At 48.2% G+C, this 12,173-nt stretch overlaps 1 protein-coding gene across 1 annotated transcript in view; it reads right to left on the bottom strand.

The window, feature by feature from the left end:
• Nucleotides 1-4,069: 4,069 nt before the first annotated feature.
• SYNPO (synaptopodin) overlaps nucleotides 4,070-12,173 on the bottom strand; it is an 89,503-nt gene continuing 81,399 nt past the window's right edge. Inside the window, exon 5 of the mRNA XM_083728678.1 lies at nucleotides 4,070-10,030. Coding sequence (XP_083584804.1) covers nucleotides 9,029-10,030 — 1,002 coding nt within the window. The 3' untranslated portion in view covers nucleotides 4,070-9,028. The remainder of the gene's footprint in view (nucleotides 10,031-12,173) is intronic.

Below are 12,173 nucleotides of genomic sequence, written 5' to 3'. Positions count from 1 at the left end.
GAAAGTCCTGCTGGAGTCACTTGTTTCCAAGTGGCCCAACAAATATGTAAAAAATAAATAAAAACGCAGTACAATATTTCCCTTGAGCACTGTGATACTGGAGTGAGACTGGTGGACAGCATTTTATATCTCATGTTCAAACCCAACTTTAACCACTGAACCCATTTTGAAGAGGGAAGGGTATAAGCAAAACCCGCGTTCTGCTTTACTGTGGTTGCCATCTTGTGGTCATTCTTCACCACTGCATTCTCGGAGGTAGGAAAGAAGCTTTCAATTGCATCCTTTAATTGGTAAAAGGTAAAGGTAAAGGTACCCCTGCCCGTACGGGCCAGTCTTGACAGACTCTGGGGTTGTGCGCCCATCTCACTCAAGAGGCCAGGGGCCAGCGCTGTCCGGAGACACTTCCGGGTCACGTGGCCAGCGTGACAAAGCTGCATCTGGCGAGCCAGCGCAGCACACGGAAACGCTGTTTACCTTCCCGCCAGTAAGCGGTCCCTATTTATCTACTTGTACCCGGAGGTGCTTTCGAACTGCTAGGTTGGCAGGCGCTGGGACCGAGCAGCGGGAGCGCACCCCGCCGCAGGGATTCGAACCGCCGACCTTTCGATCGGCAAGTCCTAGGCGCTGAGGCTTTAACCCACAGCGCCACCTGCGTGGTATACAGTACTTAAACGTTAAATGGTTTCCCCACACAGCTTAGTCTGAAATGAGAAGGCACCCGCTCCTTAAATGTCACCCCCTGCCCCTCCATTACTGAATTACTAGGGGAGGAAGCAGAGGGTGCAATATCACAGCCCCCCCCCCCCGTAGTCATTGTTTTAAATGGCTCAGATTATGGGTTTGGGGATTTCACTGTTCCATCGCCACCACATAACACAATAATTTTCACACTGTAATAATGACTCAGGACTGCGATGGGGTGTGCAAGGTGGAAATTGTTTCATTTATCTATTCATTTTCATCTTAAAGCTGCAATTTCTTTCATTTTCACTTAGTTGAAATCCATCCTCTTTCCTTTTAAATCTTTCATTCATTTCATTTTTCTTTGCATTGTACTTGCCTCATTTTCCATTCATTATTGGCTCATTCATTTTCAGCTTTCACACATATACACCAAATCACATAGCCATATTCTGAAAGCAACTTCAATGTTTTCTATCCAATGATATGGAGCTTTCAGGTGTTCTGCTATTCACTCAAGGCATCATACCCTTCAAACTTGTGTCTATCTTGTATTTTATTCTGTGAGCCACCCTGAGATCTTATGATGAGGGGCAGGACATATAAATTTAATTAATAATAAGAACAACTTCATACAGATTGATAAAAAGGGCTTCCCACTGAAGAGTCCATTGATCTTTCCATTGTTTTGGGAGGTAGACCCAGCCGTATTTCTCCTGCTTTTAATGCCCGTGCTTTACAGCATATTTGCATGACATTTTCAAGTATTCTACTACTCCTCTAAAGCATCAGACCTCTCAAGTTCCAGGTAGATAGGTTCTTGGCTTGGAACCTGATGTTGAACCTGAGGCTGGCAGGCAGGCAGGCAGGAGTCCACCGAACCAGGTTTCCCAGTATCAGGGCTGCAGAGCTGGAGCCAAGACCTTCATAGGCACCTTCCCCTGGGCCTGAAGAAGTGTGCCTCCTTTAGTACTTCACCAGTCATGAAGCACAGGGAGCATGCCAGGCAGGAGGTCATGGAATGCAGGAAAGGAGCCTGTCAGAGGTTCTGGCCCTTTAAGAGATTTTTCTGCAAAAGGGGGCGGGGCCTATGAGAGACAAACAGGGGAGGCTGAGGCACAAAGGGCTTCAGTTCACATCCAGCTCCCCTCAGAACAAGTTGCTGACCCGCCTTGCTCAGAGCAAGCCACCCTCACTCGAAGAGGTGCCCTGAGGCTGGGGCAGTGCATGCAGCAGCAATACCGCCTCATATTCCTACTCCACATTTTCAGCAAACCCTTTGACCATCTCTCTCTCTCTCTCTCTCTCCTTTGCAGGATGAAATTAGGCTTTGCTTGCTAGAGGGCAAAACAACAACAACAACAACAACAGGCAGAGCAGTTTGTGTTCAATGCAGTGATAAGCCGAATGTTACGTCAACACACAGATTTCTCCTTGTGCAGCAAAAGGTTCTCTCCCTATGTGAGCTCACATTCTGTTCTTGGGGTTCCCCTTCACCCTGGAATGGATTTTGGGGTGAAATGTGTGTGAAGCAGGGAGGAGGGTGCAAATCATGTCCTGTTAGTGCTAATCCTCACACCAGTGCAAGAATTTAAACCGCCCAGTCTTCATATACTACTGAGAATGAAGTGTAGCAATTCAATGATGTGTTTCTCAGCCTCAGAATTCAAACTCTGGTTTTAACCTGAACAGAGACTGCTTCTTCTCTCCCCCCTCCCCGCCCCGTGTCTCAGTGGATGTTTTGATGCCTGTTGTTGGTGATACGATCTCTGCATCAGGTTCACAAGTAAGGGCACAAAGAGAAGAGGTTTTTTGGTGACTGATTCTTTCCTCTCAGCTGACTTGCCAAAGTTTGAGCCTGAATGCTTTTCGGAAAGGTTACTGCAAAGGTTGCTGTTTGCACCGGGACTTTAAATCAGAAAAGGGTGCGGCAGTTTCAATGATATTTTAACACAAGGCTTATTTTGCCTTGCTAGGGGAAGCCAAATCGATTGCTTTTGTTACCTTTGGGATGGAAAGGACCATGAAGCTAAATAAACACATTGGATTAAGAAGAAACGCAAACACTCTTACTTCAACAGAGTCTCTCCCCGACCCCTGCCCCAGTGACTGACCTCAGCAAGCTATGTTCCTACAGTTTCGCAGCACTATTATTTTTATTTCCAGCAGCCATTTTTGTTGTCAGGTGATAGCCACCAGAGGCATTAAGATCATTCCCCTAGGGAATACAGCTAAACGGATACAGTGTGCTTTAAGCAATGACTTAGCTGTGCAGTGTAACTGCTCTGCCCTCTCCTTTCCCTGCGCACCACCTAAATCTACTCTGGAGAGTTTCAGGGAAACCTGAAGGGGACTTCAGTGGAACTTCATTTGGATACTGCCCCTTCACAGTAAAAGAATATTATTTCTGAGATTCTGAGGCCCTTCTTCATGTGCCTCCTCCTTGAGAAGTTTGGAGGGTGGCAACATGAGAATGGGCCTTCTCTGCAGTGGCTCCCCTTCTGTGGAATGCTCAACCAGTGAGGTTTGGCTCGTGCCTTCATTATACACCTTTAGGTGTCAGGCAAAAACATTCCTCTTTAACCAGGCCTTTGGTTGATCTGATTTACATCCTATGCCCTTTTAAAAGGTGGGGTGGTTTTTTTTTGGGGGGGGGGCTACAGTGGTACCTCGGGTTTAGTACTAAATTCGTTCTGGAGGTCTGTTCTTAACCTGAAACTGTTCCTAGCCTGAAGCACCACTTTAGCTAATGGGGCCTCCTGCTGCTGCCATGCCGCCAGAGCACGATTTCTGTTCTCATCCTGAAGCAAAGTTCTTAACCTGAAGCACTATTTCTGGGTTAGCAGAGTCTGTAACCTGAAGCGTATGTAACCTGAAGTGTATGTGACCTGAGGTACCACTGTATTGGGTTGTTATTTTTATTTTTATTATGTATTTTGTGGTTTTATATCTTGATTTTATTCTGTGAACTGCCCTGAGACCCCTGGGTATAGGGCAGTATATAAATTTTAACAACAACAACTATTATTATTCTCATTTATCACTACATTTATCACTACAACTGTATCCCACCTTTCCTTGGAGTTTGAGATGGAGCTCAAAGGCGGCACAATTCCCCCCCCCCTTTCCATTTTATCCTTACAACCCAGAAAAGTAGGTTAGGGTGAGAGATAATAACTCACCTGAAGTCACTCCATGAGCTTCATGGCCAAGTGGATATTTGAACCCTGATCTTCTGGGTCCTAACTGAATGACCCCTACACCACATTATGTGTCTATGGAAGTGAACCCATGGAGACTGCATGTAAGCATGGCAGAGAGAGAGAGAGAGGCCTCTTTTCTTGTGGCTAATAATTTGGTTTCCAAATAATACAAGATGACCAGGCCATGTGGGCTAATGTATTTATTTTGGAGTTTTGTTATACAGAGGCATGGTGCAGTGCTAATGCAAAGAGCATCTGGTGAAGAGACAGCAAGCCCAGTGTGTTCTTGGTTATAGAATTTCAGAACAAAGACGTCCCACAAGCCAAAAAGTCATGAGTCGCCCAAGAGGCCCCCTAAGTGAGACACTTGCAATATTTAATTAACAACATCTTTTCTCCTCCAGCAATTCCTCTGTGTTCCTCTTGAATTGAGCTGCCAGCTCCAACCATGGCAGTGTGTTACAGTTGGGATAGTAATACATCCTTCCTCTTGCTCTTTGTTTTCTGGGAGAGATGCCCAGGGAAGCAGAAATACTAATAGAAACTACACATCTGCTTTGCATGCAAAAGCTCTTGTGAACTGGGAATCAATTTTGCTCATAAGATCTTTGGCATATATCCCTATCTGGGACCTTTCAAGAACGGGGAGGTCAAGGCTTCTGCTGTGAATCTGAGTCCAGGTGTTTGCAAGGAGACCTGACCGCTGATTTATAAGCAAGGGATTTAAATTTAGGCTCGATGCTTAACTGCCCCATTGAGTTTAATGGGGCTTACTTCTGAGTAGCTGTGCAAAGGTTTGCGCTGTTCAATGTTGTGCATATTGTCCCTGATTCATCTTGCTTTGTAACTTACACGAGGGGCAGGTTTATGTGAAACAACGCATGCTTGATAACTGATTCCCTAATGGGAAATAAACATTATTTTTTTTTATAACAGATTATCAAAATGGTTTCTTTGCATTGAGTGAGCAAGTAGGAAATGGTTAGCTGTGCACATTCTCTTGCAGAGTGGATATCATACAATGTTTCAGAAGTCATTGCTACTATTTACATGCAGTATCTGTATACATTGTGGGGGGGGATTCATTGTCATTATTTTGAAGAGGAAAAAAACTTACAAGGCTTTTAAAAAGCCCATTAGGAAAAATGGTATCCCTTCATTGATTAATTGTTGTGGTTTGGTTTGTAAAAGCAGGGTAAAAATTCTCATTTCTCTTCAAAGGAAATCAGCCTTCAGATTGATTTAGAAGGATTATCTTAACTGTAAGAAGAAGAATTATGCTTCTTAATTTGAGTCCCTGGAGCTTGATAATACGACTTAGACTTCATAGTTTATTCTCACACTCCCAAAGGAGGTTGGATCAATGCAGTCACACTAGATCAGACATCTCCAAATCTGCACCCATGAGGGCTAGCTGCAGACATCCAGCCCGCAAACGTAACAACACAGGGCCTCCTCAGAAACGAGAAGCACCTCACACACATGGTAAAGGTGAAGGCAGAGCCTGTGAAATCAGGGACAAGAGGGACAAGCAGATGCTTTTAAACCCCCTCCTCTACCCTAGCAGAGCTTTAGCTTTTCTTAAACTCACTCAATTTTTCTTTAAATGCAACATCACTAAGCAGTTCTTCAAAAATTGCTTGGAAGAGGGCTTAGACCTGGAGAGGGAGTTTTAGAAGTCTGAACCAAGGATTCAATCAGTTTATTCTTTCAAATATAACTTTGCTTTCTTTTCCTTTCCTTTCCTTTTTAATCCCTCTCTCAGGGAAAGCAAGAGGCTTCTTGTCTCTCAGGAAGTTCAGGGATGTGTTATTACTGATACGGTTTGCATCTCATGTTTTCAATTTCCTTATCTTAGCTTCCCTCAGCTGCAAGCAACAGTGTGTTCTAGAGGCTGCCCGCATGGCTCAGGGAACAACAAGGAGCCCTTTAGAGATTCATGGCATCTTTCAGCACCTTCTCCCAGATCAGTGCCTCCCTCCCACACACTCAACGACATGCAATGCTTCCAACTGCTAACTAACCGAGACCTTCTTCCTGGAAGATCCAAAGCTGAGCTTTCTCTCTGCCACAGTGTTCTCTTTGTCAAAAGCTCAATCAACCGCTGTTGCTTTTACACTCAACTTTCCCTTTTTTCTCTTGTCTCTACCATGCTCTCGGGAGGAGTGAAAAATCTCATAGTTGATCCCACAAGCCTCTAGAGGGCATCAGCAACCTTTCCTTGTCCCCATCAGTCCCTGCCCTCACTTTGCTGCTGCTTCTGCAAAGGACAAGTTAACTGGCGAGAGAGAGAGAGAGAGAGAGAGAGAGAGAGAGAGAGAGAGAGAGAGCTATCTATCTATCTGAGAACGGTACCTGATGTACCCATGAGTTCCCTGCCTGTGGGACTGAAATTTATCGCTTAGGCCTGTCAGTCACAACAGAGGGCCTCAGCGTGGGATCCAATGCTCTTCTCCCTTGCCATTCCTCCGGTGAAACCGGAGCAGCAGCAAAGTATCTGCTTGACCTCCAAGCCCGAGGGGCCAAGCAGCTGCAGAGAAGAAACAAACATTTTGTAGCACTGGGTGTTCTTACACCTCTCCATGCTGAGTCAAGGAGGCAGAACTCAGGTTCTCATGGCAGCAGCAGCAGCAGCAGCAGCAGCAGAATCTCTGTTTTGGCTTCCCTGAGCCCCTGCCATTGCTGACTACAGCAAGCGGAGGCATAAGGGCTCCAAAGTTGGGTTGACAGGTTGCTTGAAATAAGTGTCAGGGGCAACGGAGAGCAATGGGTTAAGGCAGATATGTGCAGGTCCTCTTCCCTGAAACAACCAGATTCCATTGGTGGATCCCCTTTATAATAAGTCTGGGAACACTATGTAAGAGCATTAGAAGAGCTCTGCTGAGTCTACCCCATCTACTCCAGCTTCCAACAGTGGAGGTAGAACAAAACTATTGTGGCCAGTAGCTACTGAAAGCCTTGTTGGATGGAAGCAGTCCAATTGTTTTTCGTGGTCCTATATACACAGGGCTTGTGATCTCCACATGCCTCCAATGGTGCCTGCTTGAATCACCTAATGGTCTGCCCTACCCTGCTTCTCCTTGTCCCCACAAATGGGAGCCTTTGACTAGGGGGGTCTGCCATGAGTCTGTACCGCCAGAGCAGCAGAATGGCGACAGTACGTCCATGTCACGTGACAAAGCTGGGCTGGCTTGCTCGGCCACCTTTCCAAGGAGCCCACCGCTTGAAGTGTCCCCTGCCTGCTCTCTCTATCGCAAGCCATGCATGATCAGAAGGAAACAAAGACGGGGGCCTAGATTACTCGTTTCTGGCTCCCCTTGAATTAACACCTAAGGCATGCTCCTGTCTTTAAAGGTTAGCGGGATAAAAATAGAGGATGCCTGCAGAATCAAGGGCAAGTGGGGCAAACATCTGATACGGCCCTGCCCATGCCAGTCAGAGTATCGCCTACATGGCAGCGCGTTACACAGCATCGCACAGGGAAATGGGCTGGACGTGGGTGGCCAGATTCGAAAGGGAGCTTCTCTGGGCAGCACAAAATAGAAAAGTCCATTTATCAGGTCTTTGATGGTAGTGGCAAGTGGAAAGTACGCAGAAAGAAGCAAAGTCCAGTCAGCCAATTCCAGTCCCAAGCAGCCTCCTTTTGACCTTTCCATCACACAGGAGGCATTCCTGACTTTGGCCAAACAAGGCCCACTCGCCATTTATTTATGGTTATTCATGAACCCATTGGCAAGGTCCACTTCTGCTGTATCCAACCTCTTTTCTAGAGGAGCCTAACCGAAGGAGTCTCTTTCTCTTGGAGTTGTCGTCCTTGCACAGTCTTATACAGTCTTTAAAATGGGCCTCCACCTGCTGATATTGCTGTCATGAGAAATATAACTGATTTGGGAGTCAGTTAGCTGTCTGTCTTCCAAGTCCTAGGCCAGCCCTGCCTCTCTTCCCAACCCCTTCAGGAGATCTGCAGTCTTAATGGAGTCATACTGCACTATTCAGAGTGTCTCAGGCCTCCCATAGGAATACCTCCAGGCACACAGATTCTCATCGGAACAGGCTTTATAGCAAATGCTTGGGTCCCCACCCCCCCAATAAAGAGGGTGTTTGCCAGGGACCAACTTAGGGCACATTAGCCTTGATATAGTATTGCTGAGGAAAAGTAGTCTCCATCATGCTCTCTTGTAATGCTTGGCTAATGTTCCAGGCATTTATCAGTTTTGGGACCCAGATAACATTTGGACATTGGCTGCAGGGATGTCATTTTTATGTTGAGTATTTTGCCTTTGCCTTCTGGACTGAGCAGCCACTCCACCTGTGTTGTGGTGGAATATTCCACACCTCCGCCCCAGGATACAGGATTGCTTGGGTCATATCCCAGTGTGGATTTCCAGCACCCTAGAGCCCATGAGGCTAACTTCTTTGGTTACACAAGGCTTGTGTAAAGCCAGGCCTTCTCTTTGGAGCTAAAGCTACATTGCACAGATCAGTCACCAGGGGTAACTGCTGACTGGGATTCTTGGCCATGCCTCACCTTCATGTCCAGCCGCCCTGGTGTGAGGGCAGACTAGCGGCCACCGTCAGAATAGAGGGGGAAAGCCAATAACAGCTATCATATGGAAGGCAAACAAAGCTGTTGGCGGGCCTCTCCTCCTGTTCTCTCGTGTTGACAGTCTGCCGGGGATTATGCTGCAGGCTGTGTGTGTACAATTGTCCTCATCCCACAGGATGTTACTGCGTGACAACAAAAGCAGCCAAAGCCTCATTAGACTCCCTTGAGCGAGGAAGTCACTGGTGGCTCCAGTCTAGCAGAGACAGATGAACGCCAAAAAAGCAGGCAAATGCTGTGACGATGGAGCCCATGGCGATCTGGTGTGTTGGTGGGTAGAATCTCAGCCATGTTTCGTTCGGTTTGAGAGTACCTCTGATCTGAAAAGTCTTCCCCACAAACAAATGGGCTCTGATCCATTCTTCTAAACCTCAGAAAGGAGCAGGCTTTTTGGGAAGGGATTGCGTCTGTGCAGGCCCAGCTCCTTCCTCCTGATGCTTAATGAGATGGGTGGGATTAAGTGGCTGTAGTAGGACTTCATAATATTTTGGCAACAGGCAACTTTGCAGGTTGTTTCTCCTTCTCATCTGCTGTCCTAGGTTTAGGAGGTACAGGGGGCTTCTGCAGGGAGGCTTCCCCGCTTCAGCCTCAGGCTTCCATTCCAGCCCCGGGGACAAATGTTGAAGCTGCGGATGCTGGGCGACTTGATCCCAGAATCTTCCGAGTCGAGGGATACGTCTGAGTTGGTGGGTGACAGGGAGGTGAAGCGCTTCAGCGGAGAACGGACTCCTACCATGGGAGACTGCAAAGGGCTTTTGATGGTGGGGGAGCAGGTGCCCACATTCTTAGGGCTGGGACATGATGATTTCCTGGTTGTGCTTCCTGGAGGTGTGAAGATCCTGTGACTCTCCACGATGGAGGGTTTTGGAGACTGGGCCACAGAATGGGTGCCTGCTGTTCTCAGCCCATTGTTGGATGCCGCTGCGTGGCAGAGGGATGCCCCAGTGCTGGCGGGCATGGTGAAATACTTGTTCCCATTCATCCGCACTGCTTTGGGAGACTGCAGTGGGCTCTTGTAGGTCGGGGACTGGCTGCCTAGCAACCTGGGACTGTTGTTTGAAGACGCACTGGCATGAGGCGGTGCGGCAGAGAGAGGAAGAGACACACGCCTGTATCCGTCCGCCCTTGTTGGCCTGGGAGATGGCAGCGGGCTTGGGGAATGGTTGCCCACACTCTTAGGACTTCCGCCTGAGGGAGTGGCAGGAGGAGTGAAGGGCCTGAAGCTCTCTATGGCCACAGCTTTGGGAGAAGAGCTCTTCCTCTTGGCAGCGTTGATGATGTTTCTGGCCAGCAGCACCTGCATCTGTCGGCTGGACTTGGGGTCAGCCTCTTGCCGAAATGGGGACACAGATCTTTCGCTCCAGGATGGAGACATGGGTGGAGGAGGTGGGGTCATGACACTGGCTACTCGAAAGGCCTCTATAAGCCCTTCCTCGGGCTCTGGAGTTTGGGCTGGGCTCACCCAGCCGTCTAAACTGCTAGGTGGTCGGCGCAGCAGTCGGGGAGTCCACGTTGGGGAAGCAGGGAGGGACATCTTCCTTTCCTGTAAGGGGAAGAAGAGATGAGGTCAGTGTCCTGCCCCTTTGACATCCTTCAAGCTAAGTTTATCAGTGGAAGGCTGGTATATTTGGCAGTCTCAAATGGTCACTGAAAGAGGAAGTATGGGTCAGAGAGCAGGACCTCTGAAATTCCTTTCCCAGCTGTATCAGTTTCTCTATGGGTGACCTTGGGCAAGGCACATGATCTCACAGAATTACCATTTCTCAATGAGTTCAGTGAACAGAATATCCTGCTGACATCACTGTAAGAGGGAAGGGTTCCTATGTGAGAACTAATCAGAAAAACCTTGAAAACAGAAGGTGGATAGAGAGAGAGAGATTCCAGAAAACGACATACAGCTTTCAGCCAGACACAGGTAAGTTCCTAGCACAAACACTGCGCTTCTAGAACCAATGACAGTGACACACCTGTCTGGCTTCCACTTGATAGTATCTCCCACCCAAGCATTTTATACCTGCTAGAATAGGGTTTGGGGAAGGGAATGGCAAGAAAGATAAGCAATGCATGGGTCTGCAGGGGATACAACTAAAACTTTTCTTTGCTATCTGATGGCTTAACTAGCTGTGGAATATGTTGCTTGTTTTTAAACCATCATTTCCCTTTAAGCTGAAGGTCTTAGGTGGCTCACACACAAAGTCATAGGCACACACAATTTTCTCCATCACATGGGCAACAATAGGAGTATTCACGTCCTATCCCTGCATATGCTGAACAACTCCAAGCATGCCTGGAGGAAACGGACCATTTGGATCCCTTCCAATCGGGATTCAGGCCTCACCATGGGACTGAAACTGCCTTGGTCGCGCTGGTTGATGATCTCCGGCGGGCTAGGGACAAAGGTGAGAGCTGTTTCCTAGTTCTGCTGGATCTCTCAGCGGCCTTTGACACCATCGACCATAACATCCTTTGGACCGTCTAGAGGGGCTGGGAGCTGGGGGCACTGTCATACAGTGGTTCCGCTCCTTCCTCCTGGGCCGTGTCCAGAAAGTGGTGGGGGGGGTGAGTGTTCAGACCCCTGGGCTCTCACTTGTGGGGTGCCTCAGGGTTCTGTCCTCTCCCCCATGCTTTTTAATATCTATATGAAGCCGCTGGGAGAGATCATCAGGGGGTTTGGACTGGGTGTTCATCAGTATGCAGATGACACCCAGCTCTACCTCTCCTTTAAATCAGAACCAGTGAAGGCGGTGAAGGTCCTGTGTGAGTGCCTGGAGGCGGTTGGAGGTTGGATGGCGGCTAACAGATTGAGGTTGAATCCTGACAAGACAGAAGTACTGTTTTTGGGGGACAGGAGGCGGGCAGGTGTGGAGGATTCCCTGGTCCTGAATGGGGTAACTGTGCCCCTGAAGGACCAGGTGCGCAGCCTGGGAGTCATTTTGGACTCACAGCTGTCCATGGAGGCGCAGATTAACTCTGTGTCCAGGGCAGCTGTCTACCAGCTCCACCTGGTACGCAGGCTAAGACCCTACCTCCCCGCGGACTGTCTCGCCAGAGTGGTGCATGCTCTAGTTATCTCACACTTGGACTACTGCAACACGCTCTACGTGGGGCTACCTTTGAAGGTGACCCGGAAACTGCAATTAATCCAGAATGCGGCAGCTAGACTGGTGACTGGGAGTGGCCGCCGGGACCACATAACACCGGTTCTGAGAGATCTGCATTGGCTCCCAGTACGTTTCCGAGCACGATTCAAAGTGTTGGTGCTGACCTTTAAAGCCCTAAACGGCCTCGGTCCTGTATACCTGAAGGAGCGTCTCCACCCCCATCGTTCAGCCCGGACTCTGAGATCCAGCGCCGAGGGCCTTCTGGCGGTTCCCTCATTGCGAGAAGTGAGGCTACAGGGAACCAGACAGAGGGCCTTCTCGGTAGCGGCGCCCGCCCTGTGGAACGCCCTCCCATCAGATGTCGAAGAGATAAAGAATTACCTGACGTTCAGAAGACATCTTAAGGCAGCCCTGTTCAGGGAAGTTTTTAATATGTAATGCTGTACGGTTTTTAACACTGATTGGGAGCCGCCCAGAGTGGCTGGGGAAAACTCAGCCAGATGGGCGGGGTATAAATAATAAATTATTATTATTATTATTATTATTATTATTATTATTATTATTATATACAAACAAGTACGGTAG

The sequence above is a fragment of the Podarcis gaigeae genome, assembly GCF_964106915.1.
Source record: "Podarcis gaigeae genome assembly, chromosome: 2".
NCBI classification, from domain to species: Eukaryota; Metazoa; Chordata; class Lepidosauria; order Squamata; family Lacertidae; genus Podarcis; species Podarcis gaigeae.
Note: the sequence above shows the minus strand (reverse complement) of the source record. Positions and strands in the feature narration are given on the sequence as shown.